The 27,398-nt window shown below is 35.9% G+C and overlaps 1 protein-coding gene across 1 annotated transcript in view; it reads right to left on the bottom strand.

Annotated features, from left to right (window-relative positions):
• LOC148946545 (vesicular inhibitory amino acid transporter-like) overlaps positions 1 to 27,398 on the bottom strand; it is an 89,974-nt gene that overhangs the window by 54,066 nt on the left and 8,510 nt on the right. Inside the window, exons 2-3 of the mRNA XM_089097434.1 lie at positions 24,346 to 24,602; positions 16,967 to 17,147 (exon numbers count right to left, since the gene is read on the bottom strand). Of these exons, the coding sequence (XP_088953560.1) occupies positions 16,967 to 17,147; positions 24,346 to 24,602 (438 nt within the window). The remainder of the gene's footprint in view (positions 1 to 16,966; positions 17,148 to 24,345; positions 24,603 to 27,398) is intronic.

The following is a 27,398-nucleotide window of genomic DNA, read 5'->3' as shown; positions in this document are numbered from 1 at the left end:
TGTAAGTAAGTAACAAGCTCTTTATTGATTTCACCTCTTGAATATACAGTACAGATACTTCATTCAAGAAAAGTGATTAAACATGTTTTGAAACAGCATGCTATTTGTATGTCTTTCCTTGACACCGTTCCAAACGAGCGGGGAGTCCCCACTTGTTCCTACACATTGCAAAAAAGTGAGCAGTACGAAAACTCCACGTTTTCAACCAGACTGGTTTTTTAGGGTCCAATCAGGAGAGATATGCACAGTCAACATAGCTTTATTTCTTTTTTTTTAAGGTTCATTTAGACGAGGTTACGTGCGCGCACGTAACCTCGTCTAAATGAACCTTAAAAAAAAAAATGAAATAAAGCTATGTCGACTTTGCATATCTCTCCTGATTGGTCCCTAAAAAAACCAGTCTGGTTGAAAAAGTGGAGTTTTCGTACTGCTCACTTTTTGCAATGTGTAGGAACCAGTGGGAATCCCCGCTCGTTTGGAAAGGTGCCAAGGAAAGACATACAAATAGCATGCAGTTTCAAAACGTGTTTAATCACTTTTCTTGAATGAAGTATCTGTACTGTATATTCAAGAGGTGAAATCAATAAAGAGCTTGTTACTTACTTACAAATATTTTTTATAATTTCTTGAATGAAATTTCCTTATTGTGTGTATCCATGAGTTGACTTCAAGAAAGAAATTGTTACTTACTGAGAATTTTTTCATAATTTCTTTAATTAAATTTCTATATCGCTGAGCTAAGTTAAAATTGTTTGTTATAGATAGAAAAAAAGCTACTTACTAGAAATTTTTTCGTGATTTCTTGAATGAATTATCTGTAATGCATACCAAAGATGTTACACTAATACTCATTGTGCTAATGAAATACAAATATTTTCATAATTTCTAGACTTAAATTTACCTATTTTGCATTCAACAGTTGAAGTCAAGAAAGAACCGGATACTTGATGAGAATTTTTTAATAATTTAATGAATTTAATTTCTAAATAGTATATCTAAATCGTTAAATAAATAAAGTTTTTTACTTACTTATAATTTTGTCATAATTTATTGAAATAAATGTCTTTTTTGTTTTTTTTTTGTTTATCCAACAGGTGAATTCAAGAATGAATTTGCTACTTAGACTGAGAATTTTTCATAATTTCTTGAATTTAATTTCTACGTCGTATATCTAACTCGTGAAAACAATAAAGTTTGTTACTTACTTATAATTTTCTCATAATTTCTTGAACGAAATGTTTTTTTTTGTTTATCCAACAGGTTAATTCAAGAAAGAATTTGCTACGTAGACTGAGAATTTTTTCATAATTTCTTGAATTTAATTTCTACGTTGTATATCTAACTTGTGAAAACAATAAAGAGTTTGTTACTTACTTATAATTTTGTCATAATTTCTTGAACGAATTGTCTTTTTTGTTTGTCCAACAGGTAAATTCAAGAAAGAATTTGGTACTTAGTTACAATTTTTTTCATATATTCTTGAATGAAATTTCCGTATTGAGTATCCAAGAGTTGACTTCAAGAAAGAAATTGTTACTTACTGAGAATTTTTTCAATAATTTCTTGAATTAAATTTCTACATCATTTAGCTAAGTGAAAATTGTTTGTGATAAAGAGAAAAAAAAAGTTAATTACTTGAGATTTTTTCACAATTTATTGAATTAATTATCTGTAATTTATATCAAGGATGTGAAATTAATAAAGATTTTGTTGCTTACTTAAAAATATTGTCATAATTTCTTGAATGAAATTTCCATATTTTGTATCCAAGAGAATTTTCTACATACTTAAAATTTTTGATAATTCATTAAATGAAATTTCTGAATTGTATGTCCATGAGGTAACATGAGTGTGTTAACTATTTACAATTCAATCATAATTTCTTGAATGAAATTTCAGTATTGTGTATCCAATAGGTGAAAACAATAAAGACTTTATTACTTACTTGCGATTTTATTATGATTTCTTGAATTAAATATCTGTATTGTGTCCAGGAAGCGAATTCAAGAAAGCTATTGATACTTACTTACAATTTCTTAATAATTTAATGAAATGATTAAAACTATTCTAAATAATAAATACGGTTTAATATTAAAGATATTTATTGCTTAAAAGTATTAACATATTTTTGAAAGAATTTGCTACTTACTTACAATTTTTGATAATTTATTAAATGAAATTTCTTCATTGTGTATCCATGAGGTAACTTCAGGAAAGAGTTTGTTGCTTACTTAGAGTTTCGTCATAATTTCTTGAATGAAATGTCTTTTTTTTTTATTTATCAAGGAGGCGAATTCAAGAAAGAATTTTTTCCCATGAGTCTGACAATAGATTTATACAAATTCCTTTTCTTACATCTCCGACGTTTTATTAGACATTCTAAACGTTTGATATGCTAGCTTACTCAAAAAATAATGAACACATAACAATGTAATGCATAATATATTTTTAATGAAATACTGCTATGTAGAATATTAATACAAAAATATATTATGATACATTATTAATATCAATGATTAACTTTGGACATTTTGAATCTGCTCCATAAAATAGTTCACCATGTTCTCTCTTGATATTATAGCTATTGTCTTCTTTTAGTTCGTAATCAGTAGAATAATCATTATTCCATTTTGAGTCATAGACAATTTTTACTGGTGTCTCATCAACAGGCTCAATATGCTTTTCGTCTTTGGTATTATTTGGTTCAATGACTGTTTGATCAATGGCAGTAACGTTTGCTGGTGCTTTGTTTTTCATCGATTCATCTTTATATTCCATCGTGATATTTTCTGACAATGCCCCTTTTTATTTTTCTGGCAATTTCACTGTCTATTATCACATTATTTTTACACAGGTAACAGTTTCGGCACGTACACACGATATGGTTTACGATATTAGTAGAAGAGTAGGCTTGTCTTTTATTGATCTTACATTGAATGCTAATACCCGAAAGGTGACGATTGGATGTATCAGTAGGTAATGTGTTACCTGCAACGGTAGCAAGGAGTTGTCCTCTATCATCAATGATTATTTTTATGTTGGCATTCTCTTTGAGTGCAATCATCTCTGGAGATCTCAATCTCGCATAACCACCAACATAAGAGTTGAATTTTTTCGGTATTCCAAAGAAATTTAATTCCTTACTGTCATGACAATACATGCATACATTTCCAAGAGTGCTACCACCTGTACTTGTTTCAAAGTTTAAATACTTCTCTTTGTCAGCATTCAATGCTACAATAACCTTGTTATGTAAACACACTTTATTAAAATGCTCCATCTTCACTTTTTTTATAGATATGACTTATGTGTTTATCGTTCCACTGCGTAAAAAATACTGATTTAATACATGCAATAGATTAGGTAGTGTCAATAACCGATCATAGAATACCAGTGGGAAAGTCACATCGTGTCTCTGACCAATCAAAGAGCGCAATTGTTAGAACTGTAAGCATATTTTGACATTTTAAGTTATGTACAAAAAGAAAAAAAATAAATAAAGTTGAAAAATTTCGAAGTTTTAAAAAATTTTTAATTAAACACTTTTAGGATATCGAATGTCTTTACTGAAAAGAAGAAAAACACACGGAATCCGGCAACTGAGTCTCTCAATCCCCGTACAGCTCTTTTAAAAGATACAAAAACTACTTATTTAACACAAAAATTCATATTTTTATTAATCCAAAGTAAAAAAAAATCAAACGGAATGAGGCAACAGATTCTCTCAATCAACAATCAGCTCTATCAATAGAGAGTCAAAAAAACTCTTTATAGACAAAATTAAGTTTAAATATAACACCAAGACATGAAAAATCTATAGTCCATATTCCCCTGTGTCTCAACCTACACTTACAGCTCTTTTAAAGGATACAAAACATCCTAAATATACACACAAATTTCTTGTTTATAGACCACCAAGTAAAGAAAAATAACACGGAATAAGGCGACTGAGTCTCTCAATCCCCGTAAAGCTCTTTTAAAAGATAGAAAAACTACTTATTTAACACAAAAATTTCGTTTTTAATGACCAACAAGTAAAGAAAAATCACACGGAAGTAGGCAACTGAGTCCTTCAATCCCCGAAAAGCTCTTTTAAAAGATACAAAAAGTACTTATTTAACACAAAAATTTCGTTTTTAATGACTACCAATTAAAGAAAAAATCACACAGAATTAGGCACCTGAGTCTCTCAAACCCCGTCAAGATCTTGTCAATGATACAAAAACTACTTATTTAACACAAAAATTTCTTTTTTAATGACAAACAAGAAAAGAAAAATCACACGGAATTATGCAGGTGAGTCTCTCAATCCCAGTAAAGCTCTTTTAAAAGATAAAAAAACTACTTATTTAACACATAAATTTCGTTTTTAATGACCAACAAGTAATGAATAATGACACGGAATTAGGCAACTGAGTCTCTCAATCCCCGTAAAGCTCTTTTAAAAGATACAAAAACTACTTATTTAACACAAAAATTTCGTTTTTAATGACTACCAAGTAAAGAAAAATCACACGGAATTAGGCAACTGAGTCTCTCAATCCCCGTAAAGCTCTTTTAAAAGATAAAAAAACTAATTATTTAACACAAAAATTTCGTTTTTAATGACCATCAACTTAAGAAAAATCACACTGAATTAGGCAACTGAGTCTCTCAATCCCCGTAAAGCTCTTTTAAAAGATACAAAAACTAATTATTTAAAACAAAAATTTAGTTTTTAATGAACAAAACGTAAAGAAAAAAACCACGGACTTATTCTACTGATTCTCTCAATCACCGTAAAGATCTTTTAAAAGATACAAAAACTACTTTTTTAACACAAAGAACCCCCATGTAACTGAACCCCTGTATAACTGAAACACTGTACAACTGAACCTCCGTGCTAAATTTCATTACGTTTAATATCTAGCCACCAAATGCTCCAAGCCTCAGAAGAAAAAGGGATTTTGAAAACAGGGAGCCCGATTTTCGAAAAAAGGGATACCCCCCGTGCAACTGAATCCCCTTGTAACTGAACCCGTGTATAACCGAAACCCCCGTGCAACTGTATCCTCTTTAACTGAACCCTCGTGCAAGTCACCCCTCTATGCAACCCATCCCCCTCAAAACACTTTTCAGCCATTTCTTTTTAAATTGACAATATTTTTCAAACGTTACTTATGTATTATACAGATCACATCGGCGAGGTAAAGCTAGGTTAAGTCACAATGTCATTCTATTGTTACTTTTCAATTAAGCTATTGAATACTCTCTAGCAATGTCTCTTGTAAACGTCAAATCTATTAAGTATCTGAGCTTATTCTTTGTATTGTTGACACAAATGCTCCAAGCCTCAGAAGAAAAAGGGATTTTGAAAACAGGGAGCCCGATTTTCGAAAAAAGGGATACCCCCCGTGCAACTGAATCCCCTTGTAACTGAACCCGTGTATAACCGAAACCCCCCGTGCCACTGTATCCCCTTTAACTGAACCCTCGTGCAAGTCACCCCGCTATGCAACCCCTCCCCCTCCAATCACTTTTCTGACATTTCTTTTTTAATTGACAATTTTTTTCAAACGTTACTTATGTATTATACAGATCACATCGGCGAGGTAAAGCTATGTCAAGTCACAATGTAATTCTATCGTTACTTTTCAATTAAGCTATTGAATACTTTCTAGCAATGTCTCTTGTAAACGTCAAATCTATTAAGTATCTGAGCTTATTCTTTGTATTGTTGACACAAATGCTCCAAGCCTCAGAAGAAAAAGGGATTTTGAAAACAGGGGGGCCCGATTTTCGAAAAAAAAGGGATACCCCCGTGCAACTGAATCCCCTTGTAACTGAACCCGTGTATAACCGAAACCCCCGTGCAACTGTATCCCCTTTAACTGAACCCTCGTGCAAGTCACCCCTCTATGCAACCCATCCCCTTCAAAACACTTTTCAGCCGTTTCTTTTTAAATTGACAATATTTTTCAAACGTTACTTATGTATTATACAGATCACATCGGCGAGGTAAGGCTAGGTCAAGTCACAATGTCATTCTATCGTTACTTTTCAATTAAGCTATTGAATACTTTCTAGCAATGTCTCTTGTAAACGTCAAATCTATTAAGTATCTGAGTTTATTCTTTGTATTGTTGATGCAAGCATCTCATTCTTTAATTACCCGTTGACAAAGAGTGTAATGACCGAGTGTAATGACCTGTTTACCTACCAGAAAAACCTGTTTGGTACGGAGGTCTGCGCAAATTCAATAGAAGGACTATACTAGGGTTATAAGTTATGCCCTGGGGGAAAATGAGGTTTTTATTGAAATATTTGTTATAGAAACTTGAAAAAGGATTCATTGGATTGGAAATTCAAAGGGCTAGTACCCTTTTTAATAGTCGAAAGTGATTTGAGGGCAACTAACCTCCCTCTCACGCCCACCATTTTCCCAAACGCTTCCAATCAAAACTTTTAGATAGCCATTTTGTTCAACGTAGTTGAAAGTTTTGAAAATTAGGTCTTTAAGGATGACAACCCGGCCCCCCCCCACAGCCCTCGAGGCAAGGGTTGTAAGTTACGCCCCGGTGGAATATAAGGTTTTATTGAAAGCGTTGTCGTAGAAACTTCAAAAGGGCTCATTCCATTGAAAATTGAAATGGCTAGTGCCTTTTTTAATAGTTGAAAGTGATTGGAGAGCGACTAACGCCCCTCTCACGAAACTGCCATTTCCCCAAACACATCCAATCAAAATTTTTAGATATCTATTTTGTTCAACGTAGTTGAAAGTTCTAGAAATTAGGTCTTTTAGGATGATAACCCCGTCAGAGCCCTCAGTGCAAGGGTTGTAAGTTATGCTCAGGGTGCATATAAGGTTTATATAGAAAGTTGTTGTAAAAATTTCAAAAAGGCCTCATTTAATTGGAAATTTGAAACTGCCCTTTTTAATAGTCGAAAGTGAGTGGAGACTAATTGACCCCCCTCTCACGCCCACAATTTCCCCCCAAAAAATTCAATCAAAGTTTAGAGATAGCCATCAACAACAGAGATAGCCTGGATCAACTATTTCACCAGCGAATTTTCTTCACCTGATCCAGTGTTAGAAACCCGCTATGAATCACTACTAGTGGATAGTCTAGTTGATACTGAATCAGATATTGGTTTTGTAGTTATGACCTCTGATATTTATACTGCTATCATTCACCTTCAAAAAACGTTCTCGCGTGGTTATGATCTTTCATTTATTAAATGCAAGTGACAAACTACTGCAGCGTCTACATTTGTGTTACCAAATCATTTTAATTCTGTTATTGTCCCAAATTCTTTTTGTGTCGATACATTGACTCCTGTTCCGAAAAGAGACAAAGATAGCCGGCAATGTTGTCCCTATAGGCTTATAACAGTTTCTTCTGTTCTGTGTAAATTGCTCGAGTTACTAGTGATTGAGGACATAAATAAGACTTGTTCAACTCCAGACAACTAATTTGGATTTAAGGAAGGCTATAGTCGGGAATACGTGCATTATATACTTGACAACGTTTTGATGGATATAGAGTATAGTGGCGAGTTTATCGTCCTTGTGGCTCATGATGTCTCTCCTGCTTTCGATTCTAGAGTGCATTCTCATTTGCTATATAGTGCGTAGCAGCGAAGTCTCAATCGTTCAGTTGAAAGGGTTTTTAAAAATCTGTTTACGAGACTATGTGTTGTTGTGAAAGTACGTGCTCGTCATGGTTATGTAATGTGTAAAGCCTTAATTCGAGTTTGGAAAGGAATCTTCCAGCGAGGTGTAACTTCGCCACCATTGTGTAATAATAGTGTGGTAGTACCCCAGAAAAAGCTAGAATTAGTTTTGTTTTAAAGGTTTGGACCTTTCCATACTCAATTACGCTGACGACATCCTGAATTTAAATAGAACTATATCGTCTGTTGATGAGAATTTTTCTGTGCTTAGTAGGGAATATGCCGAAATTGGTCTCAATTTTAATGCTTCGAAGTGCGAGGTCCTTACTTTCCGTAAATCTGTTGGTGATGTTGGATGCGTAGAGTTAGGAAATCTCAGAGTGTTCAGTTATCTGCTGGTATTAAGTATTTGGGTCTCCCGATTGAGGATAATGTAAAACCCGCAAGGACTCTCCTTATTTCTTACTTCACCAAAACACTTAGAAATGTGTGTAGTGCGCTAGTTCAGTGTAAAGCTATGGAATGTGTACTCTCGCCCGTGTCTACAACGCTTTTATGATGCCTCATGTCCTCGCATTGACTCCATTTAGGAATATGTAGCAACTGATAAAAAGACTATTAGATTCGTATATTTTCGTTTCGCGAAATTTCTCTTGTGTATACCTCTGTGAGCTAAAAACAAAAGACTAGTTTCAGCCTACGGGTTAACTCAGCCACTAACCGAGGCTGAGCACCGTCGCGGTCGCTATTTATCTAGGCTTGATAGGACAAACAGCCTCCATCCTGCTATGTGTTAGTAGAATCTATTCTCGGTAGTATAGTTTTCTTTGTGAGTGTGTTCTTCTTTCTTTTTTTTGTTGTTGTTTTTTTTGTCTTCATCTACTCCATATTGAACCTTTTTGTGTTTTTTGGGCAATAAAGATATTGATTGTTAAAAAAATATAATGAATAAAGATATTATTGATTGATTGATTGATTGACTAAGATGAAATGTTCAAGATATGTTGATAGCGAGGGGTGAGTGAACATCGAGTTACGAATTGGAGGAAAAGTGGAAAAAACACAAAACATATAGGTCCTCTTTGTATAATAATTAATTAAAAAAAACTTTTTCCATAAAATAAGTTTTCCAAAGAAAAGTAAAGAACTCCATTAAACAAAAAATGAGCAAAAATAAAATCAAATAATCTACCAAGCATGAAACTACCACAAATCTGAATCAATAAATAAATGAAACCCACAACGAACAGAAATTACAATAAATGGCCAAGTCCAACTCAAAACAAGCAGAAATTAACATAAGTTGGGCTCAAAACCCCTATGCCTTCCCAAGGCCAGAATATAATTTGCACTTTACTGAAAAAATACATGATTGTGCATTGTCAGTTTAATATACATATACTGATATTTAGTAATCAAAATGTTAATATTATTTGATTTATTAAAGTTATAAAAGTAAAAACATTTATATTTTTCCAGTAAAGTGCAAAGTGTAGTTGTCATCCTCTAAGACCTAATTTCCAGTACTTTCAACTACGTTAAACAAAATGGAAATCTCAAAATTTTGATTGGATATGTTTGGGGAAATGGTGGGTGTGAGAGGGACGTTAGTCGCTCTCCAATCACTTTCAACTATTAAAAAAGGCACTAACCCTTTCAATTTTCAATCGAATGAGCCCTTTTGAAGTTTCTACGACAACACTTTCAATAAAAACCTTATATGCCCCTAGGGCATAACTTGAAACCCTTGCCCTGAGGGCTGGGGGGAGGGGGGGAGTTTGTCATTCTCAAAGACCATATTTCCAGAGCTTTCTACTACGTTGAACAAAATAGCTAGCTGAAAATTTTGCTTGGATGTGTTTGGAGGAATGGTAGGCGTGTGAGGGGAGTTAGTTACCCTTCAATCACTTTAGACTATCAAAAAGGGCACTAGCCCTCTCAATTTCCAATTGAATGAGACCCTTTTGAAGCTTTATGACAACTATATCTATAAAAACCTTATATGCCCCCAGGGCCTAACTTACAACCTTTGCCCCGGGGGCTCGGGGGGTTTACCATCCTTAAATAAATAATTTCCAGAACTTTCAACTACGTTGAACAAAATGGCTATCTCTAAACTTTGATTGAATTTTTTGGGGGAAATTGTGGGCGTGAGAGGGGGGTCAATTAGTCTCCACTCACTTTCGACTATTAAAAAGGGCAGTTTCAAATTTCCAATTAAATGAGGCCTTTTTGAAATTTTTACAACAACTTTCTATATCAACGTTATATGCACCCAGGGCATAACTTACAACCCTTGCACTGAGGGGTCTGACGGGGTTATCATCCTAAAAGACCTAATTTCCAGAACTTTCAACTACGTTGAACAAAATAGATATCTAAAAATTTTGATTGGATGTGTTTGGGAAAATGGCAGTTTCGTGAGAGGGGCGTTAGTCGCTCTGCAATCACTTTCAACTATTAAAAAAGGCACTAGCCATTTCAATTTTCAATGGAATGAGCCCTTTTGAAGTTTCTACGACAACGCTTTCAATAAAACCTTATATTCCACCGGGGCGTAACTTACAACCCTTGCCTCGAGGGCTGGGGGGGGGGGCGGGTTGTCATCCTTAAAGACCTAATTTTCAAAACTTTCAGCTACGTTGAATAAAATGGCTATCTAAAAATTTTTATTGGAAGTGTTTGGGGAAAAGGTTGGCGTGAGAGGGGGGTTAGTTGCCCCCAAATAATTTTCGACTATTAAAAAGGGCACTAGCCCTTTGAATTTCCATTCAAATTAAACCTTTTTCAAGTTTCTATAACAAATATTTCAAAAAAACCTTATTTTCCCCCAGGGCATAACTTATAACCCTTGCCCTGAAGACTGTGGGGGGAGTGTCCTGCTCAAAAGTATAATTTCCTGTTATGGAAATTATACCTTGGTATAATTTCCAGGAGTTATGCAATCCAATCGACAACGCGTTCTATTAAACCTTATATGCCTCCAGGGCACAACTTAAAACCCTTGCCCTGAGGGCTGTGGGGGGAGGGGTTGTCATCCTTAAAGACCTAACTTCCAGAACTTAACACAACGTTGAATAGAATGACTGTCTCAAAATTTTGATTGGATGTGTTTGGGGAAATGGTGGGCGTAGAAGGGGTGTTAGTTGCCTTCCACTCACTTTCGACTATTTAAAAGGGCACTAGCCATTTCAATTTCCAATCGATTGAGTTCCTTCTGAAGTTTCTACGACAGCGCGTTCTATAAAAACATTATATACCCCCAGGGCATAACTCACATTCCTTGCCCTGAGGGCTGTGGGGGGAGGGGTTGACATCCTTAAAGGCCTAATTTCCAAAACTTTCAACTACGTTGAATAAAATGGCTATCTATAAATTTTGATTGGATGTGTTTTGGGAAAAGGTGGGCGTGAGAGGAGGGTCAGTAGCCCTCAAATCACTTTCGAATACTAAAAAGGGCACTAGACCTTTGAATTTCCAATCGAATGGACCTTTTTCAAGTTTCTACGACAAAGATTTCAATAAAAACCTTATATGCCCCCAGGGCGTAACTTCTAATTCTTGCCCTGAAGACTGTGGGGGGAATGTCCTGCTCAAAGGTATAATTTCCTGAACTTTAAATGCGTGAAAGAAAATGGCTATCTCAAAATTTTGATTGGATCTTTTGGGGGAAATGGTGGGCGTGGAAGGGGTGTTAGTTGCCTTCCAATCACTTTCGACTATTAGAAAGGGCACTAGCCATTTCAATTTCCATTCGAATGAGCCCTTTTTAAGTTTCTACAACAATGCGTTCTATAAAAACCTTATATGCCCCGAGGCAGAACTTACAGCCCTTGCCCTGACGGCTGTGGGGGTTATTATCCTCTAAGACCTAATTTTCAGAACTTAACACTGCGCTGAATAAAATGGCTGTCTCAAAATTTTGATTGGATGTGTTCGGGGAAAAAGTGGGCGTGAGAGGGGGTTATGTTGCCCTCCAATCACTTTCGACCATTAAAACAGCACTAGCCCTTTCAATTTCCCATCGAATAAGCCTTTTTTTAAGTTTCTACGACAACACCTTCTATAAAAACCTTATATGCCCCCAGGCCATAACCTAAAACCCTTGCTCTGAGGGTTGTGGGGGAGTGACCTCCTCAAAAACATATTTTTTATCTGGAAATCAACTACGCTGAACAAAATGGCTATCTCAAAATATTGATTGGATGTTTTTAGGGAAATGGTGGGCGTGAAAAAGCTGTTAGTTGCCTTCCAATCACTTTCGACTATTAAAAAGGGCACAAGCCACTCCAATTTCCAATTGAATGAGCCCTTTTTGAAGTTTCTACGACAACTTCTTCAATACAAAGTGCCCTGGTCTAAAGGAAAAAATAATAAATAGTACATTGTGGCAAGATCGTTCTTATGTGCCCCGAGGGTATATCTTCATACCCTTGCCCTGAGGGTTTTGGGGGAGTGGCCTCCTCAAGAAAATATTTTCAGTCTGGAAATCAAATACGATGAACAAAATGGCTATCTCAAAATTTTGATTGGATGTGTTTGGGGGAATGATGGGCGTGGACGAGGGGAGGGGCTAGTTGCTCTCCTATCACTTTCAACTATTAAAAAGGGCACAAGCCACTCCAATTTCCAATCGAATGAGCCCTTTTCGAAGTTTCTACTAAAACTTCTTCGATACGAAGTGCCCTGGTATGGAAAAAGAAAAATAAAAAAAAACAACAAAAAAGAACAATACATTGTACCAACATCGTTCTTTACTTAGGCAGCGCTATTGCGCTGCCTATGATACGAGGAATACAAATTTTACAAAGGTCCACCTTGGTTTTTGAACCATACAGATAGGAAGTTCATTCGTGATTCTTGATCAAACGAGCAGTGCTTCCACTTTTCGATCTCAATTTATCCTACTTTTTTGTCAATTTTCCCTAAAATTGCCTGTATTGGGTCTGATTTCTCCCTATCTTTCTCCCTAGAAATGAGATATTTTTCCTTACATTTCCATTCAATCGACACAAAAAAAAACATAGCGCAGCTTCAAATTGCTATTTTTTACTTCAGATAATGATGCATATAACATCTTTTACACAATCGAAAACACATAAAAAAGTTTTATTAAGTGTTATCTCCAGCACTTCATCGCACGTAGCGTTTACCTTCGTCTTGAAGCCAGCGACAGATTTCAGTATGCTGATAGTGGACGAAGTTTTATCTTCGTTTTTCAACCAGTAATTGACTCGAATGAGTGAGACTAGTGCGAAATTCTCGACACTATCTCGGATGTCTGTTTTGATTAATTTCAGGAGACTAAACAAACGCTCAGCTGGTACACTAGTAAAAGGTAAAGAGAAGATCCATGATATGCACTTTTGCAATTCCGGGTGCTTGATTTCGCCACTACAAGTCTTCAGACTAAATATTTTAATCAAGTACTGCTTAAGCTAAACTGACAGGTCTTCAACTTGGGCATTTCCCAAATGAAGCTCAGTGACATCAGTCATTGCCTGTGACTTCCATTCCACGTCTGTTTTCTGGAGGCACCACTATTCTCTTAGAAAAGGAAATCTCGCAAATAATGGCCTTAGAGAGTTTTGCTTCAAATTTCTTGCATTCCTTGCTTCAACCAAAGCCAAAATGTCATAAATTTTGTCTTCAAACTTGAAACGGTCTTGGATCTCCTTGATTAGGACGATATAGTGTTTTGGTTAAGACTGGTAACAGAGATCAATATTACAACTTGGCTCTCGAGCATCTGCGAATTCTTGCATTGAATCGGTTGCATCTATTCCCCTATATGTTTGGTCTAAAGGCAGGTACTCACTTAAAAGGTAAGGATCCAGTTCGGTAAACAAACCAACACTGCGAATATGGTCCAGTTTCTTGAAGTTAGACGCAGGATCATTCACAAGTTTGCTGGCACTTGCCTTTAGGGAGTGAAGAAGTGGAAGCTCAGATATTAAAAACTGTGTTGAATTCGTTAGAGAGGCCGAGAGAGTAGTCCATGAATTCAAGGTAGGGCTTAGTCAACTTGCTTTGTAATGTTGACAAGATAAGGTCATTGATTGCAGTTGGGTCGTCAAACGTGGTTTCTATGAAATACTGAGTAAGAGCAACCCGACGATCAATAGACCTCTTTATGCAGGCCTGAAATGCTGGGACAACCAGTGGGTCTGTCCTGGAGCAAGAATTAAGAGAGCTTTGCATTAAAAGGATTCCTGAAATTCAGCATACTTATCTCATCTTGAAGCGCTTCTGGAAAAGTAGGCATAGATATTTCGCGCCAAGTCTTCTAGTGTCTTGGGAAGTGACAAGCATGTATAGGATAAACATAAGTGAATAAGATGGCATGAGCATTTCACATTCATGATATGTGGCACCATGGCTTTCATTAGTGTTGATGCAGATCTATTGGCTCCAAATTGACGTTAGTAGTGTCTGCACAAAATCCAAAATTATTTTGCCAGGGAATCATTTTTTTTCAATAACTTTTTTGATGCCCAGTTAGTCAGACCCTCAACCGACCCATCACTACACTTAACCATGTCCAATACTTCGATATGAAGGTTTATATCTTTCTCACTAAAAAACACTACAATGATAGCTAGTTGTTTATCATTAGTACAATCAGTGGTCTCATCAATTATCACGGAGAAAAAAGCATTTTGAGCAAATCGACTAACTGTTTGTGTAGTACCAAAGAAAAATTATGTCGCAGAATATTTGTAGCTTTCTGTTTATCCAGAGTGACCCCTTCTAGAGCCTGGTCTTTTGGAAACAACTTCCTTAGGAGAGGGATCAAGCTGTCTGCAAAACGTAATGGCAGATTATGTTCTGCCGAAAATATACATTTGCGCTGTTTAATTTCTTTGGAATTATTGCCTACAGTCAGAAGTTTTTCAATGCTGCCACGGCCAACCTTTGCCTCAATTTCATTGCTTGCTTTTATATGCTACTTGGTCAGAGCATGCCGGTTCAACTCTGATTTCTCTCAATATTCTTACTTCAAATAGAACCTACAGTACGGTACACAAGTAAATAAAATGGCTATCTAAAAATTTTGATTGGATGTGTTTGGGGAAAAGGTGGGCGTGAGAGGGGGGATAGTTGCCCTCCAATCACTTTCGACTATTAAAAAGGGCACCATCCCTTTGAATTTCCAATCGACGAACCTTTTTTGAAGTTTCTACGACAACGGCTTCTATAAAAACCTTATATGCCCCCAGGGCATAACTTGTAACCCTTGCCCCGAGGGTTTTGGGGGAGTAACCCTCCTCCTCAAAAACATATTTTCTATCTAGAAATCAACTATGCTGAAAAAAAATGGCTATCTCAAAATTTTGATTGGATGTGTTTGGGGGAATGATAGGCGGGGGGGGGGGGAGTTATTTGCCCTCCTATCACTTTTGACTATTTAAAAGGGCACTAGCCACTCAAATTTCCAATCGAATGAGCCCTTTTTGAAGTCTCTACGACAACTCCTTCGATACGAAGTGCCGGGTATGGAGAAAAAAAATACATTGTGCCCACATCGTTCTTTCCACTGAACAAAATGGCTATCTAAAAATTTTGATTGGATGTGTTTGGGGAAAAGGTGGGCGAGATAGGGGGGCTAGTTGCCCTCAAATCACTTTCGACTATTAAAAATGGCACTAGACCTTTGAATTTCAAATCGAATGAGCCCTTTTTCAAGTTTCTACGACAAAGATTTCAATAAAAACTTATATGCACCCAGAGAATAACTTATAACCCTTGCCATAAAGACTGTGGGGGGATTGTCATGCTCAAAGGTATAACTTTCTGAACTTTAACTGCGTGGAACAAAATGGCTATCTCAAAATTTTTATTGGATGTGTTTCGGGAAAAGGTGGGCGTAGAAGGGGTGATAGTTGCCTTCCAATGTCTTTCGACAATTAAAAAGGGCACAAGCCATTTCAACTTTCAATAAAATAAGACCTTTTTGAAGTTTCTACGACAACACGTTCTATCAAAACCTTATATACCCCCAGGGAATAACTTGTAAACCTTGCCCTGAAGGCTGTGAGGGGGCTGTTATCCTCGCACGCCTAATTTCCAGAACTTAAAACTACGTTGAACAAAATGGCTATCTCCAAATTTGGATTGGATGTGTTTGGGGAAACGGTGGGCGTGAAAGGGGGGTCAGTTGCCCTCCAATAACTTTTGACTATTAAAAAGGGCACTAGCCCTTTGAATTTCCAATCAAATGAGCCTTTTTTGAAGTTTCTACGACAACACCTTCTATAAGAACCTTATATGCCCCCAGGGTCTAACTTAAAACCCTTACCCTGACGGATCTGGGGGAGTGTACTACTCAAAAACATATTTTCTGTCTGGAAATCAAATACGCTTAACAAAATGGCTATCTGAAACTTTTGAGTGGATGTATTTGGGGGAATGATGGGCGTGGGGGGTGGGCTAGTTGCCCCCCAAATACTTTCGCCTATTAAAAAGGGCACTAGCTACTCCAATTTACAATTGGATGACCCCTTTTCGAAGTTTCTACGACAACCCCTTCGATACGAAGTGCCCGGGTATGGAGAAGAACAAAAAATAATAGATCGTGTCAAAATTTAAAACCAACTTCAACCCCTCCCCATCCATTACTCCCTTGATTTTCTTTACTGGACCCCTTTTGCCATTCCTGACGTATTGTAAGTAGTTTAAAAATTCAGGTCCATATAGCATCTTTCAATTTACTCTGGTGGATCTCTAAGACCTAAGAAAAAGATTTTTAGCCCATTTCAGGACCCCATAACACCCCTACCCCCTCTAAAAATATATAATGTTTTCTTGGGTAATGCAATAATGTATGAAACTGGACATCAAGGATCAAACACACCCTTCTTTTCCATTACAAAATCTATGTGTAAAAACTGGAAAACTTCTACAATTTACAAACCCTGCCCCCTGGGGCTGAGGGGGGGTACGCATAGACCTGTTTTTTAAGCCTTTTGACAATTTTGGCATAGATGGTTCCTTGAAAATTTTGATCGAATTTCCTGGGGGTGGAGGGGCGTTTAGCAAAAAGATGGCTGTGCGGGCTCTTTGCACAACTCTTTAAATTGAAATTGTTTTGCAATCAATAAATTGATTGCAAAGCTCTTTGCAATCAATTTAGTTTCCATTGAAGCTTCTACGACCATCCCTTTCTTACGAAATAGCTTGGAGAAGAAAAAAAACAACACAATAATAAATGGAAGCCCCTCTGCTCTTTACTTAGGAAACGCTACTACGCTGAATATGATTTATTAAGCGTGTGAAGCTAAACAAAAATAAAAGACTCGGGAAATACACTTACCTTTTGGAAAGGTGCCAACCATCAGATCTCCACAAAGAACTACGTATAATATACATGTCATCAGTAGTTCAATCAGTTGGGCCAAGTTGACAATTTTTCCTCCCCATTTTTCTCCCCAGCATACTTCAGCAATGGCCATATAACTGTCTCTGACACGAACTACTTCCCCTTCACTTGTGACCTTGGCAAAAGGAAAATTGTGTTAGCTAAATCATGAGATTAAATTCAGCTTGAAGGATTAAGTTTCAAACGTAACCAAATTGAGTTCAAAAATTAAGGACATTTTTCAACTAAGACAGTTGTAGAAAAAATGAAACCTAGGAATATTTCTGCTATATACTTTAACCTAATAATTACCTGCGAGTCAAACAAGGTATTTTGTCCCAGTAAAAGAATGATCTGACTCGTCATCAAAGGTTTACAGTTGCATAATTATAGATAATCATTTTTTTTTTAATAAAAAAAACTCAAATGAATTTACTGAAAAAAATGGGCATTGTCAGTTTAATATTCATATGCTGATATTTATTCCTTAAACTCTTGATTACTTTTTGATTTCTTAAAGTTATAAAAGCGGAAACATTTAAAAGAATTTTTCAGTAAAGTAAAAATTACATTATGGCTTTTAGAAAGCACAGGGGTTTAGAACCCTACAAATATTAATTTCTGCTCGTTTTGAGTTTGACTCTGTTATTTATTTTAATTTCTGTTTGTTTTTGGGTTTCATTTATTTATTGATACGGCTTTGTGGTAGTTGTATCCTTGGTAGCTTATTTGATTCTATTTTGGTTCATTTTCGGTTTAATGGAGTTCTTTACTTTGGTTTAAATTAATTTCTGTTCATTCTATATTTACATAGTCTTTTTCAGGGAAAAAGACTGAGCCTCTTCTAAAGCTAAACAACCATCCTTTCCAAAAAAAAACCTTAAATAACCCCTGGACATAACTTACAACCTTTGCCCCTAATCTCTGGGGTTTATTTAAGCCCCAAAAGCCTTGTTATATGATATTTAGACTATTTTGAATAGAATGGCGATCTCAGAATTTCTATTAGATGCATTTCGGGACAATAAGAAGTGTGTGTGTGTGTGTGGGGGGGGGGGGGCGGGGGGAAGATGCCCTACGATAAATTTAACGCTTAAAACAACACTAGAGTGTCTGATTACCAATCCAATGAGCCCAGACGATGTTTATATGACCACGGTTTTTATAAAAACCTTACATGTCCCCAGGGCTTAACTTAAAACCCTCTTCCCTGAGGGCTGGGAGGATTTTTTATCCTCAAAGACATAATTTCCAGACCTTTCAAATACGTTGAACAAAATGGTTATCTAAAAATTTCGAATGGAAGTGTTTTGGGAGATGAAGCCCTCCTATCACGTTTGACAATTAATAAGGGCACTAACCCTTAAATTCCCAATTGAACGAGCCCTTTTTGAAGTTTCTACGACAACGCTCTTCATAAGAACCTTATATACCCCCAGGGCACGACTTACATCTTTGCCCTGGGGGCTGTGGGGGGTTTGTCATCCTCAAAGATATAATTTCCGGACCTTTTAACTACGTTGAACAAAATGGATATCTCATAATTTTATTGAATGTCTTTGGGGGAATGGTGGGCGTGAAAGGGGGGTTAGTTGCCCTCCAATCGCTTTCGACTATTAAAAAGGGCACTAGCTCTTTCAATTTCCAATCAAATGAGCCCTTTTTGAAGTGTTTACGACAACATTTTCTAGAAAAACCTTATATGCCCCCAGGGCTAGCTTACAACCCTTGCCCAGAGAGTTGTGGGTGGGTGTGTCATCCTCAAAGACCTAACTTCCAGAACTTTAAACTAGGTTGAACAAACTGGCTATTTCAAAATTGTGATTGGATGTGTTTGGGGAAAGGGTGGGTGTGAGAGGAGGGTTAGATGCCCTCCAATAACTTTCGACTGTTAAAAAGAGTACTAGCCCTTTCAATTTCCAATCAAATGAGCTATTTTTGAAGTTCCTACAACAACCATTTCTATAAAAAACCTTATATGCCCCACGGGCATAACTTACAACTCTTACCCTGAGGGCTATCGGGGGTTTTCATCCTTAAAGACCTAATTTCCGGAACTTTTAACTACTTTGAACAAACTGGATATCTAAAAAAATTGATTGGATGTGTTTAGGCAATTTATGGGCGTGAGAGGGGGGTTGGTTGCCCTTCAATCACTTTCGACTATAAAAAGGGCACTAGCCCTTACAACTTCCAATTGAATGAGTTATTTTTGAAGTTCCTACAACTACACTTTCTATAAGAGCCTTATATTCCCCAAGGGCATAACTTACAACCCTTACCCTGAGGACTGTGGGGGTTGTCATCCTTAAAGACCTAATTTCCAGAACTTTTAACAAAGTTGAACAAATTACTATCTCAAAATTTTGATTGGATGTGTTAGGGGAAATGGTGGGCGTGAGGGGGGGAGGGGGTATTTGCTCTCCAGTCACTTCAAAAAAGGCACTAACCCTTTCAATTTCCAATCGAATGAGCCCTTTTTGAATTTTCTACGACAACCATTTCTCTATAAACCTTATATGCCCCAGGGCATAACTTACAACCCTTATCGTGAGGGCTGTAGGGGAAGGGGGTTGTCATCCTTAAGGACTTAATTTCCAGAACTTTAAACTACTCTGAACAAGATGGCTATGTCAAAATTTTGATTGAATGAGTTTGGGGAATTGGTGGGCACGCAAGGGGGTTAGTTGCCCTCCAATCACTTTCGACTATTAAAAAGGGCACTAGCCCTTTTAATTTCCAATCAAATGAGCCCTTTTTGAAATTTCTACGACAACACTTTCTAGAAAAACCTTATATGCCCCCAGGCCATAACTTACAACCCTTTCCCAGACGGTTGTGGGGGGGGGGGGAGTTGTCATCCTCAAAGGCCTAATTTCCAGAACTTTCAACTACATTGAACAAAATGGCTATCTCAAAATTTTGATTGGATTTGTTTGGGGAAATGGTGGGCGTGGAAGGGGTGTTAGTTGCCTTCCAATCACTTTCGGCTATTAAAAGGGCACAAGCCCTTCCAATTTTCAATCGAATGAGCCGTTTTCGAAGTTTCTACGACAACTCCTTCGATAGGAAGTACCCTGGTCCAAAACAAAGAAATAAATAATACATTGTGCCAACATCGTTCTTTAGTTTAGAGGGCCGAAGGCCTTACTGCCAAATCGTAATAAGCCAAAATATATCGTCGGGCTATGTTTAGGTGACAAGGAATCGTTCTTAGGAGATATTTACAGCCAGGATTTACTTGAGAAGGCTGAGAGCCCAAAGCAGCGTGTGTAACTTGCGAGGGTCGAAGGTCTGAGTGAACAATGGAAGTTTTAAAAATTTGTGATGCGGGATTTGTGTTAGCTGAGAAGCATTTCAGTTTTGTTAGCTTAAAAACTGTCAAACAGTTCGTGTTAACGAACTGTAAGTAATGAGCGACTCGGCCCAATAGTGACAAAAACTCTAAGTAACGGAATGATAATTTTTACTCCAAAACAAACTCTAAAAAAGAATTCAATTTTTATGCTGATTTTAAATATATAAAATTCATTGAATTAATGCTACCCATGAAAAGCTACGAGGCTAAGAGAATTTGACAGGTTTTCGGAAAAGAGAAGAAACACCCTTACTCAAAAGGTACAGTATAGGCAGCGCAATAGCGCTACCTAAGTAAAGAACGATGTTGGCACAATGTATTATTTTATTATTTTTTTTTAGATCAGGGCACTTCGTATCGAAGGAGTTGTCGCAGACACTTCGAAAAGGGCTCATTCGATTGGAAATTAGAAGGGCTTGTGCCCTTTTTAATAGTCGAAAGTGATTGGAAAGCAACTAACACCCCTTCCACGCCCACCATTTTCCCAAGCACATCCAATCCAGATTTCGAAATAGCCATTTTTTTCGACTTAGTTGAAGGTCCGGAAATTATGTCTTTGAGGATGACACTCCCCCAAAAGCCCTCAGGGCAAGGGTTGTAAGTTATAGCCTGGGGGCATATAAGGTTTTTATAGAAAGCGTTGTCGTAGAAACTTCAAAAAGGGCTCATTCAATTGGAAATTGAAATGGATAGTGCCCTTTTTAATAGTCAGAAGGGATTGGAGGTCAACAAACGCCCCTCTCACGCCCAACATTTCCCCAAACGCATCCAATTAAGAATTTGAGATAGCCATTCTGTTCACCGTAGTTGAAAGGTCTGGAAATTATGTCTTTGAGGATGACACTCCCCCAAGGCCGTCAGGGAAAGAGTTGAAGTTAAGTCCTTGGGCATAACTTTTCGGGGGGGGGGGGGTTCCATGGGGAGATTTTTCCATGTGGATGGAAATTTCCGAGGGTGAACTTTCCAGGGGAAGTTTTACACGGGAAAATATAAAATTCTTTTTATTTTCTGTTTATTTGTTCTTTTTATTTATCAGGCGAAATTGTCGGCCGGAAATTTTCTGGGGTGAATTATGAGTGAGGATGAAATTGTGGAAGGGGGATTTTCCAGGGTGATTTATGCAGAAAAGTTTCAGACGTAAGACGAACAAGAGCAAAAATGTAGAAAATATATAAATAATATAATTAAACGGCCGAGAAAACGAGAGTAAAATCAAGCAGTGGACAGAAAAGAAGGGAAAAGGACAAACGTAGATATTTCGGCAACGAACTCCGCCAAGTCGCCTTCAGTGCTCATAAAAAGAAGAAGAAAATCTAACTTTTTGAAGTAAAACCAAAAAGACCAGAAGAAGCACTCTATCAAACAAATAAGGAACTAAGCCAGAATAAATAAAAGACTATTCACCAGTTAGATTGGGCAAGAATTCTCTGCTTAGCGATTGACTCAGCCTGCCAACTGACATGATTTTTATTAACCTGAGTAATTTAAACTTAATAAAATGCTCTTAATCTAAACTGAGTAAAAATGATATTTGAATCTTTTAATGTTAGGCTATTGTAAAATCAGTTTCTAGCAATATCTCCAGTATCTCTGTTTAAAGCAAGGTCTTTATTTATAATTTTTTATTTTATTTTAATTGTCTCCCTGAAAGCTTGCGGTAAGGCATGTGCTCTGTGAAATCAAAAAGAACTAAATGATTTGGATTTTCAAAATGTGGAGGGCCAATGCAGAATCAAAGTCATAATTTTTGTTTTCACATCTCAGGGACTTATCTATTGAAATCTTGTGTTGATGAATTCGTCTCCCAAGCTGTTGACGGGCCCTACTAATTAAAACCTCCCACAAGAACATGGGGCTCTGTATACACCACCAAAGTACCGAGTATAGGGTCAGTTTTATCCAACTATCATAGGCAGTAAAGAACGTAAAGAACGATGAATACAAATGAAAGTGCATTGGCAGTTTAATATACATATAATGATATTTAGTAATCAAAATGTTAATATTATTTGATTAATTAAAGTTATAAAAGTAAAAACATTTATATTTTTCAGTAAAGTGCAAATTTTGTTCTGGCCTTGGGAAGGCACTGGGGTTTTGCGCCCAACTTATTTTAATTTCTACTCGTTTTGAGTTTGACTCAGTTAATTATTGTAATTTCTGTTAGTTTTGGGTTTCATTTATTTATCAATGCTCATTTGTGGTAGTTTCACACTTGGTAGATTATTTGATTTTAGTTTTGCTCATTTTTTGTTTAATGGAGTTCGTTACTTTTCTTTGAAAAACTTATTTTGTGGAAAAAGTTTTTTTAATTAATTTAATAAACGGCAGCATTTTTCTCAAACCTTAAAATTGACATACCTTAAACAGTTTTTGCTGTTTAACTTTTGAAAGGATAAATCAACCAAACTAGGAATTCTTCCTTGAGACATAAAGGTTAGATGGCGCTCTCACTAATTTTTGTAGAGTTTTTCAACAAGCGAGTTACTGAGACTGTTCAGTTCAACTTATATCCGGTTCAACCCCAACCTCCCCGACGTAAAACCGAGTTTCACTTGCTTAGGATCTGGACTGGATCTTGAATGTAACTGAAAGTTGACTGGAAGCCAAAATTGATCAGCTGGCGTAATGCTTACACGTTCTTTTAAACTCGAATGTCAGCAAAATGGGTCATGTTATTCTTGTGCATCGCCACATCTACTTAATAATTTCCCACCAAGAGCGTTGAAGAACATTGCAGATGTCGGACAATTTGTATATGTGTACAAAACCAATTATTTGATTGGGTGTGCGTGGGGGGGGACAAAATATACAAGATGCTAGGACACGACTTTTTCCTAGCATTTTAGCGTAAGAAGTGTAAATTTTCTCTGCATGGATCTGACTTCGTGTAATATCCAACGTATATTAGGGCGTGCCTTATCTCGAGTGTGTGTGTGTGGGGGGGGGGGGCAAGCGACTCAAGGATGGTCAAAACAAAGAACTGAGTCCATATTCGCGACCTATGTACCAGATTTTCCTATCACCGACTTTTCAAAAGTGTAAGTTAATTTCTGTTTAAGTCGTTATTTTAGAAGGAAAAACGAAAAAATGTCAATTTCGCCTCGACTAAAAATTGTTATGTGTTGTAGAGAATTATTTTCTAGTTCGAATGACATCAAAATCAAAACTGTTGCCATCTGTTTGAGGCAATCCCTAAAATTAATTTAGATTGACTGTACTATGTTTGTATGTGGACTTTAAGGCTACGTGTAAACTTAAAAATAAGCTCGGATAATCGAGCAAGAAACATGACAATTTATGTAAAAATAATTTTGGAAACATTAATCTGCACATGCTTTAAAAGTCTGAAAGTAAAAACAACTAAACAAACAAAAAATTTAGAACCATGAGAATGTGCATAGCAGTAGGGAGCAAAGCAATTGGAGAAAGGCGACGTCGGGATTAGTTTTTTGTGGGTTGTTTCAATTTCTTTTTTACTACTTTTTCTACTTTTTATTCAGGGTTTATATTAATTGAATAGTTTTTCACTCATCAAATCTCCATACATACAACTCCCCATCTCGAAGCCGATAACACGGTAGGTTCATTCTCCTGGCTGATTGAAAATATAAAACACTCTATAGTTTATATTGATTATCCATTCAAAAGAAAAAACACGGCTGCCTATAAGAGTATTCTCATTGCATAAGAAACACGAACACTGCCCAATGAGGGAATTGTACATAATAAAATCATGCATAAATTCATCCCATTAGAGAGCCCATTATTGATTTTTATCTCTATATCTCGAATAAACAGCATTTAAAAATTGCTGACGCAGTTAGGTTGTAATAGCATATTTATTTTTTCTTTTTTTTCATGGGTACAAGGGAACAGAGCTATTGTCCATCGAAATCTGGTTGATGCCTAAAAGGCAAAACTATAAAATAGGGTAGTACCACCCAAATATAAATATATCTAATAGAAGGTTTACCTCGTACAGGCAGTCAACAAGTATCTGGCCAGTATAAAAACATATATATGCTATCCCGGCCATGGCGATGATCGCCCAGTAGCCACCGTGCAAAACAGCGTAAGGAAGAGAAACTACAAACATGCCTTGTATAGCATTAGTGACGTTCCAGCCAGCCTCCCATTCGCTAATCTTGTGCTTAGATTTTCTATGCTCTCCCATATGGCCATCTTCACTGTCAGAGGAAAATCCTCCATCACTTTCACTTCGTTTTACTCCTAAAAACAAGATTAATGCAACTAAAAACAATAGTCTGGAAGTTTTGTCTTCGTTTCTATATTTCCGGAATTACTATATTTGTTAATTTGTTATTAGTTATTAGAACAAATTTGTTATTAGCTATCTCGAAATTTTCCTAGTTATGCTTGAAGTAAGTCTCAAACTAGAGTTTTATCAAATACACGAGATACACATAAATTAATTGTCATGAAAATTTTTCTTAATTATGGCAGATTTATCAACATTGTCTTTGAGAAATATTATAATCAGATCTTGGTTAAATTCACCAGATACACCAAAATTAAGTATGAAGTTATATTTATTTTGAGCACGCCAAATATGTCTTAATATTCTTTGAATTAAGCACACAATTTTGTTTTAGTCAATTACACCAGAATTATGTATTAGGACAAATTTGTTATTAGTTACCTCGAACTTTTCATAATTATGTTTGAAATAAGTCTCAAACTAGAGTTTTATCAAATACACGAGATGCACACAAATTAATTGTCATGAAAATTTTTCTTAATTATGGCAGATTTATCAACATTGTCTTTGAGTTATGTTTTAAATCAAATACTCTTTGAATTAAGCACACAGTTTTTTTTAGTCAGCTACACCAGAATTAAATATTAGAACAAATTTGTTATTTTCATTCGAATTTTTCATACGACGAATTTATCATAGGTTTTTTGAATTGATTCTTAAATTGGAATTCGGTCAAGTACATCAAATACACCAGAGTTGATTAGTAGGTCAAATTTGTGTTTACTTGGTCAAAGTTTTCTTAACTTCTGTTAAATTAATTCTGTGAACAGACCAGATTTGCCGTAATTAAATCTTGGTTCAAGTTTGTTTTGAGTACGAAAATATTATCATGATTATTGTCTTTAAATTCAGTCTTAGGTTAGAATTATGTCAAATAGTCCAGAATTATAAACGCACCAGATACTCCAGAATCAAGTATTATGTCGACTTTCTCCTAATTGTATAAAATTTTCACAATTTTGTCTTTAACCTTATCTTTCATACTAATCAGTTTTTATTAATTAAACTATCTGTTTAATTTATTAGGAAAAGGTTCGTAGTTTTATTTTATTTGTTTATTTATTATTATTATTATTAATTAAACTATCTGTTTAATTTATTAGGAAAAGGTTCGTAGTTTTATTTTATTTGTTTATTTATTATTATATTGTTCCTATTATTATTATCCAGAGAAATTGCTTAAGGAATGTTCTGGGTACCCGGCTGACTGACCGTATTTCAAACAATAGGCTATACGAAAAATGTGGTTCAATACTGCTCTCTAGGGCTATAACGAAAGAAATGATGGGGTGGCTAGAGCATCTTGTGCAGATGAAGGATAACATATTGCAGAACATTGTTCTTTTCGGCCAACCATCTAGGGATAAAAGGAAAGCAGGACGTCCCCGTCTGGGGTGGGAGGATGTCATAAAGAAAGATTTAAGAGAAATGGGAACTTCGTAAGCGGGTGTGAAAAGGGAGGCTTTAAATAGATTGAGATTGAGGAGGAGCGTGCGTAGCTGTGTTGGCCTCAGGCGGCTTGGTGCTGCGGTGAGTTGTTAGTAGTAGTAATATTATTATTATTATTATGGTAGAATGGTGGATGAGACATTGTCTATATTTTTTACTTTGGTTACGTAATTTATTTATTTTTATTCATTCAATTTATTTTGTTATTATATTATAGCTATGTTATTTTTCTTCTTTGTTTCTTTTTCCTTTATTATCTTCCTTTTTGTTTAGAAAATATGTAAGTAGCCGCCCCGTCACAAGTGCTTTTTTGTTTCTTTTTGGGGCGGTTATTGGTAATTTAGTTGTTATATTTTTCCTTGTAAGAAAAAATTTAATTTAAAAATTGAAAAAATACGTAAAATCTTTCAAACTGTGTCTTTATGTAAACTTTATTGAAACAAAGTCTACCTCCTTTAATGGAAGTTTTAGATGAAAATAATTTTCAATTATTCATATTTTCCTTAAATAGCTGTCTAAAGTTAGTGTGCATAAAATAAGCAAAAATAACAATTTTTTAACTAAAACAAAACAAAGCTTTATTTTTTATATAAATATGTTCTCCTATAGGAGGCACAGCGGTAACGTTTAGAACTCGTGCTCGACAGCAATTCAAATTTTGGAAACACCGGTTTGTTACAATTTACAACATTGTAATATTTATTATTCTTATAGTATTTATATACCTTGCACATTACATTAAACGAATAAATGAAAGCTAGAACGAAACAGAGCTTAAGATGAAGAATGAAATAAAATTTAAAAATAATAGATGGTACTATAGATGAATCAATGACATGTGAAACGAACAGAAAAAAGCCTTCAATGAGTAATAAAGGCAAACTCAAAATGAACCGAAATTACCGCAGACAAAAAACCAGAATATTATCGTCTGCACAGGACCGTATCCAGTATTTTTGTTAAAGGGGGGAGGGGATATTTTTTCGAAGGAAGGTACAGAAAGCTTAAAAGTACATAAAAAATGTGCTTATGTGAATTTTGTGAAGTTTTCACAAACCCCCAAACCCCCCCGGATACAACCTTGATCTCCTACTTTTTTAAACTAGTGTGTCATTGGGGCGTTGTTAAAAAATAATACATGCCGTGAAAAGTGGATTTTGTTTTCCAAAGCCTCAACAAATTAAGAAAAAAGTCACACAGCTGATCAAGACTACAGGAAAGGAAAACTTCTACTGCCAGAAATTAGTATTCTTTATTATAATTAATTAATCAATATTATTTAGTTAAAATAATTAATA

This window comes from Artemia sp. Qi Xiang Cuo, chromosome 11 (genome assembly GCF_049724085.1).
Source record: "Artemia sp. Qi Xiang Cuo chromosome 11, ASM4972408v1, whole genome shotgun sequence".
Classification (NCBI taxonomy): Eukaryota; Metazoa; Arthropoda; class Branchiopoda; order Anostraca; family Artemiidae; genus Artemia; species Artemia sp. Qi Xiang Cuo.
The sequence above is the reverse complement of the archived record's forward strand: the minus strand, read 5'-3'. Positions and strand labels throughout refer to the sequence as shown.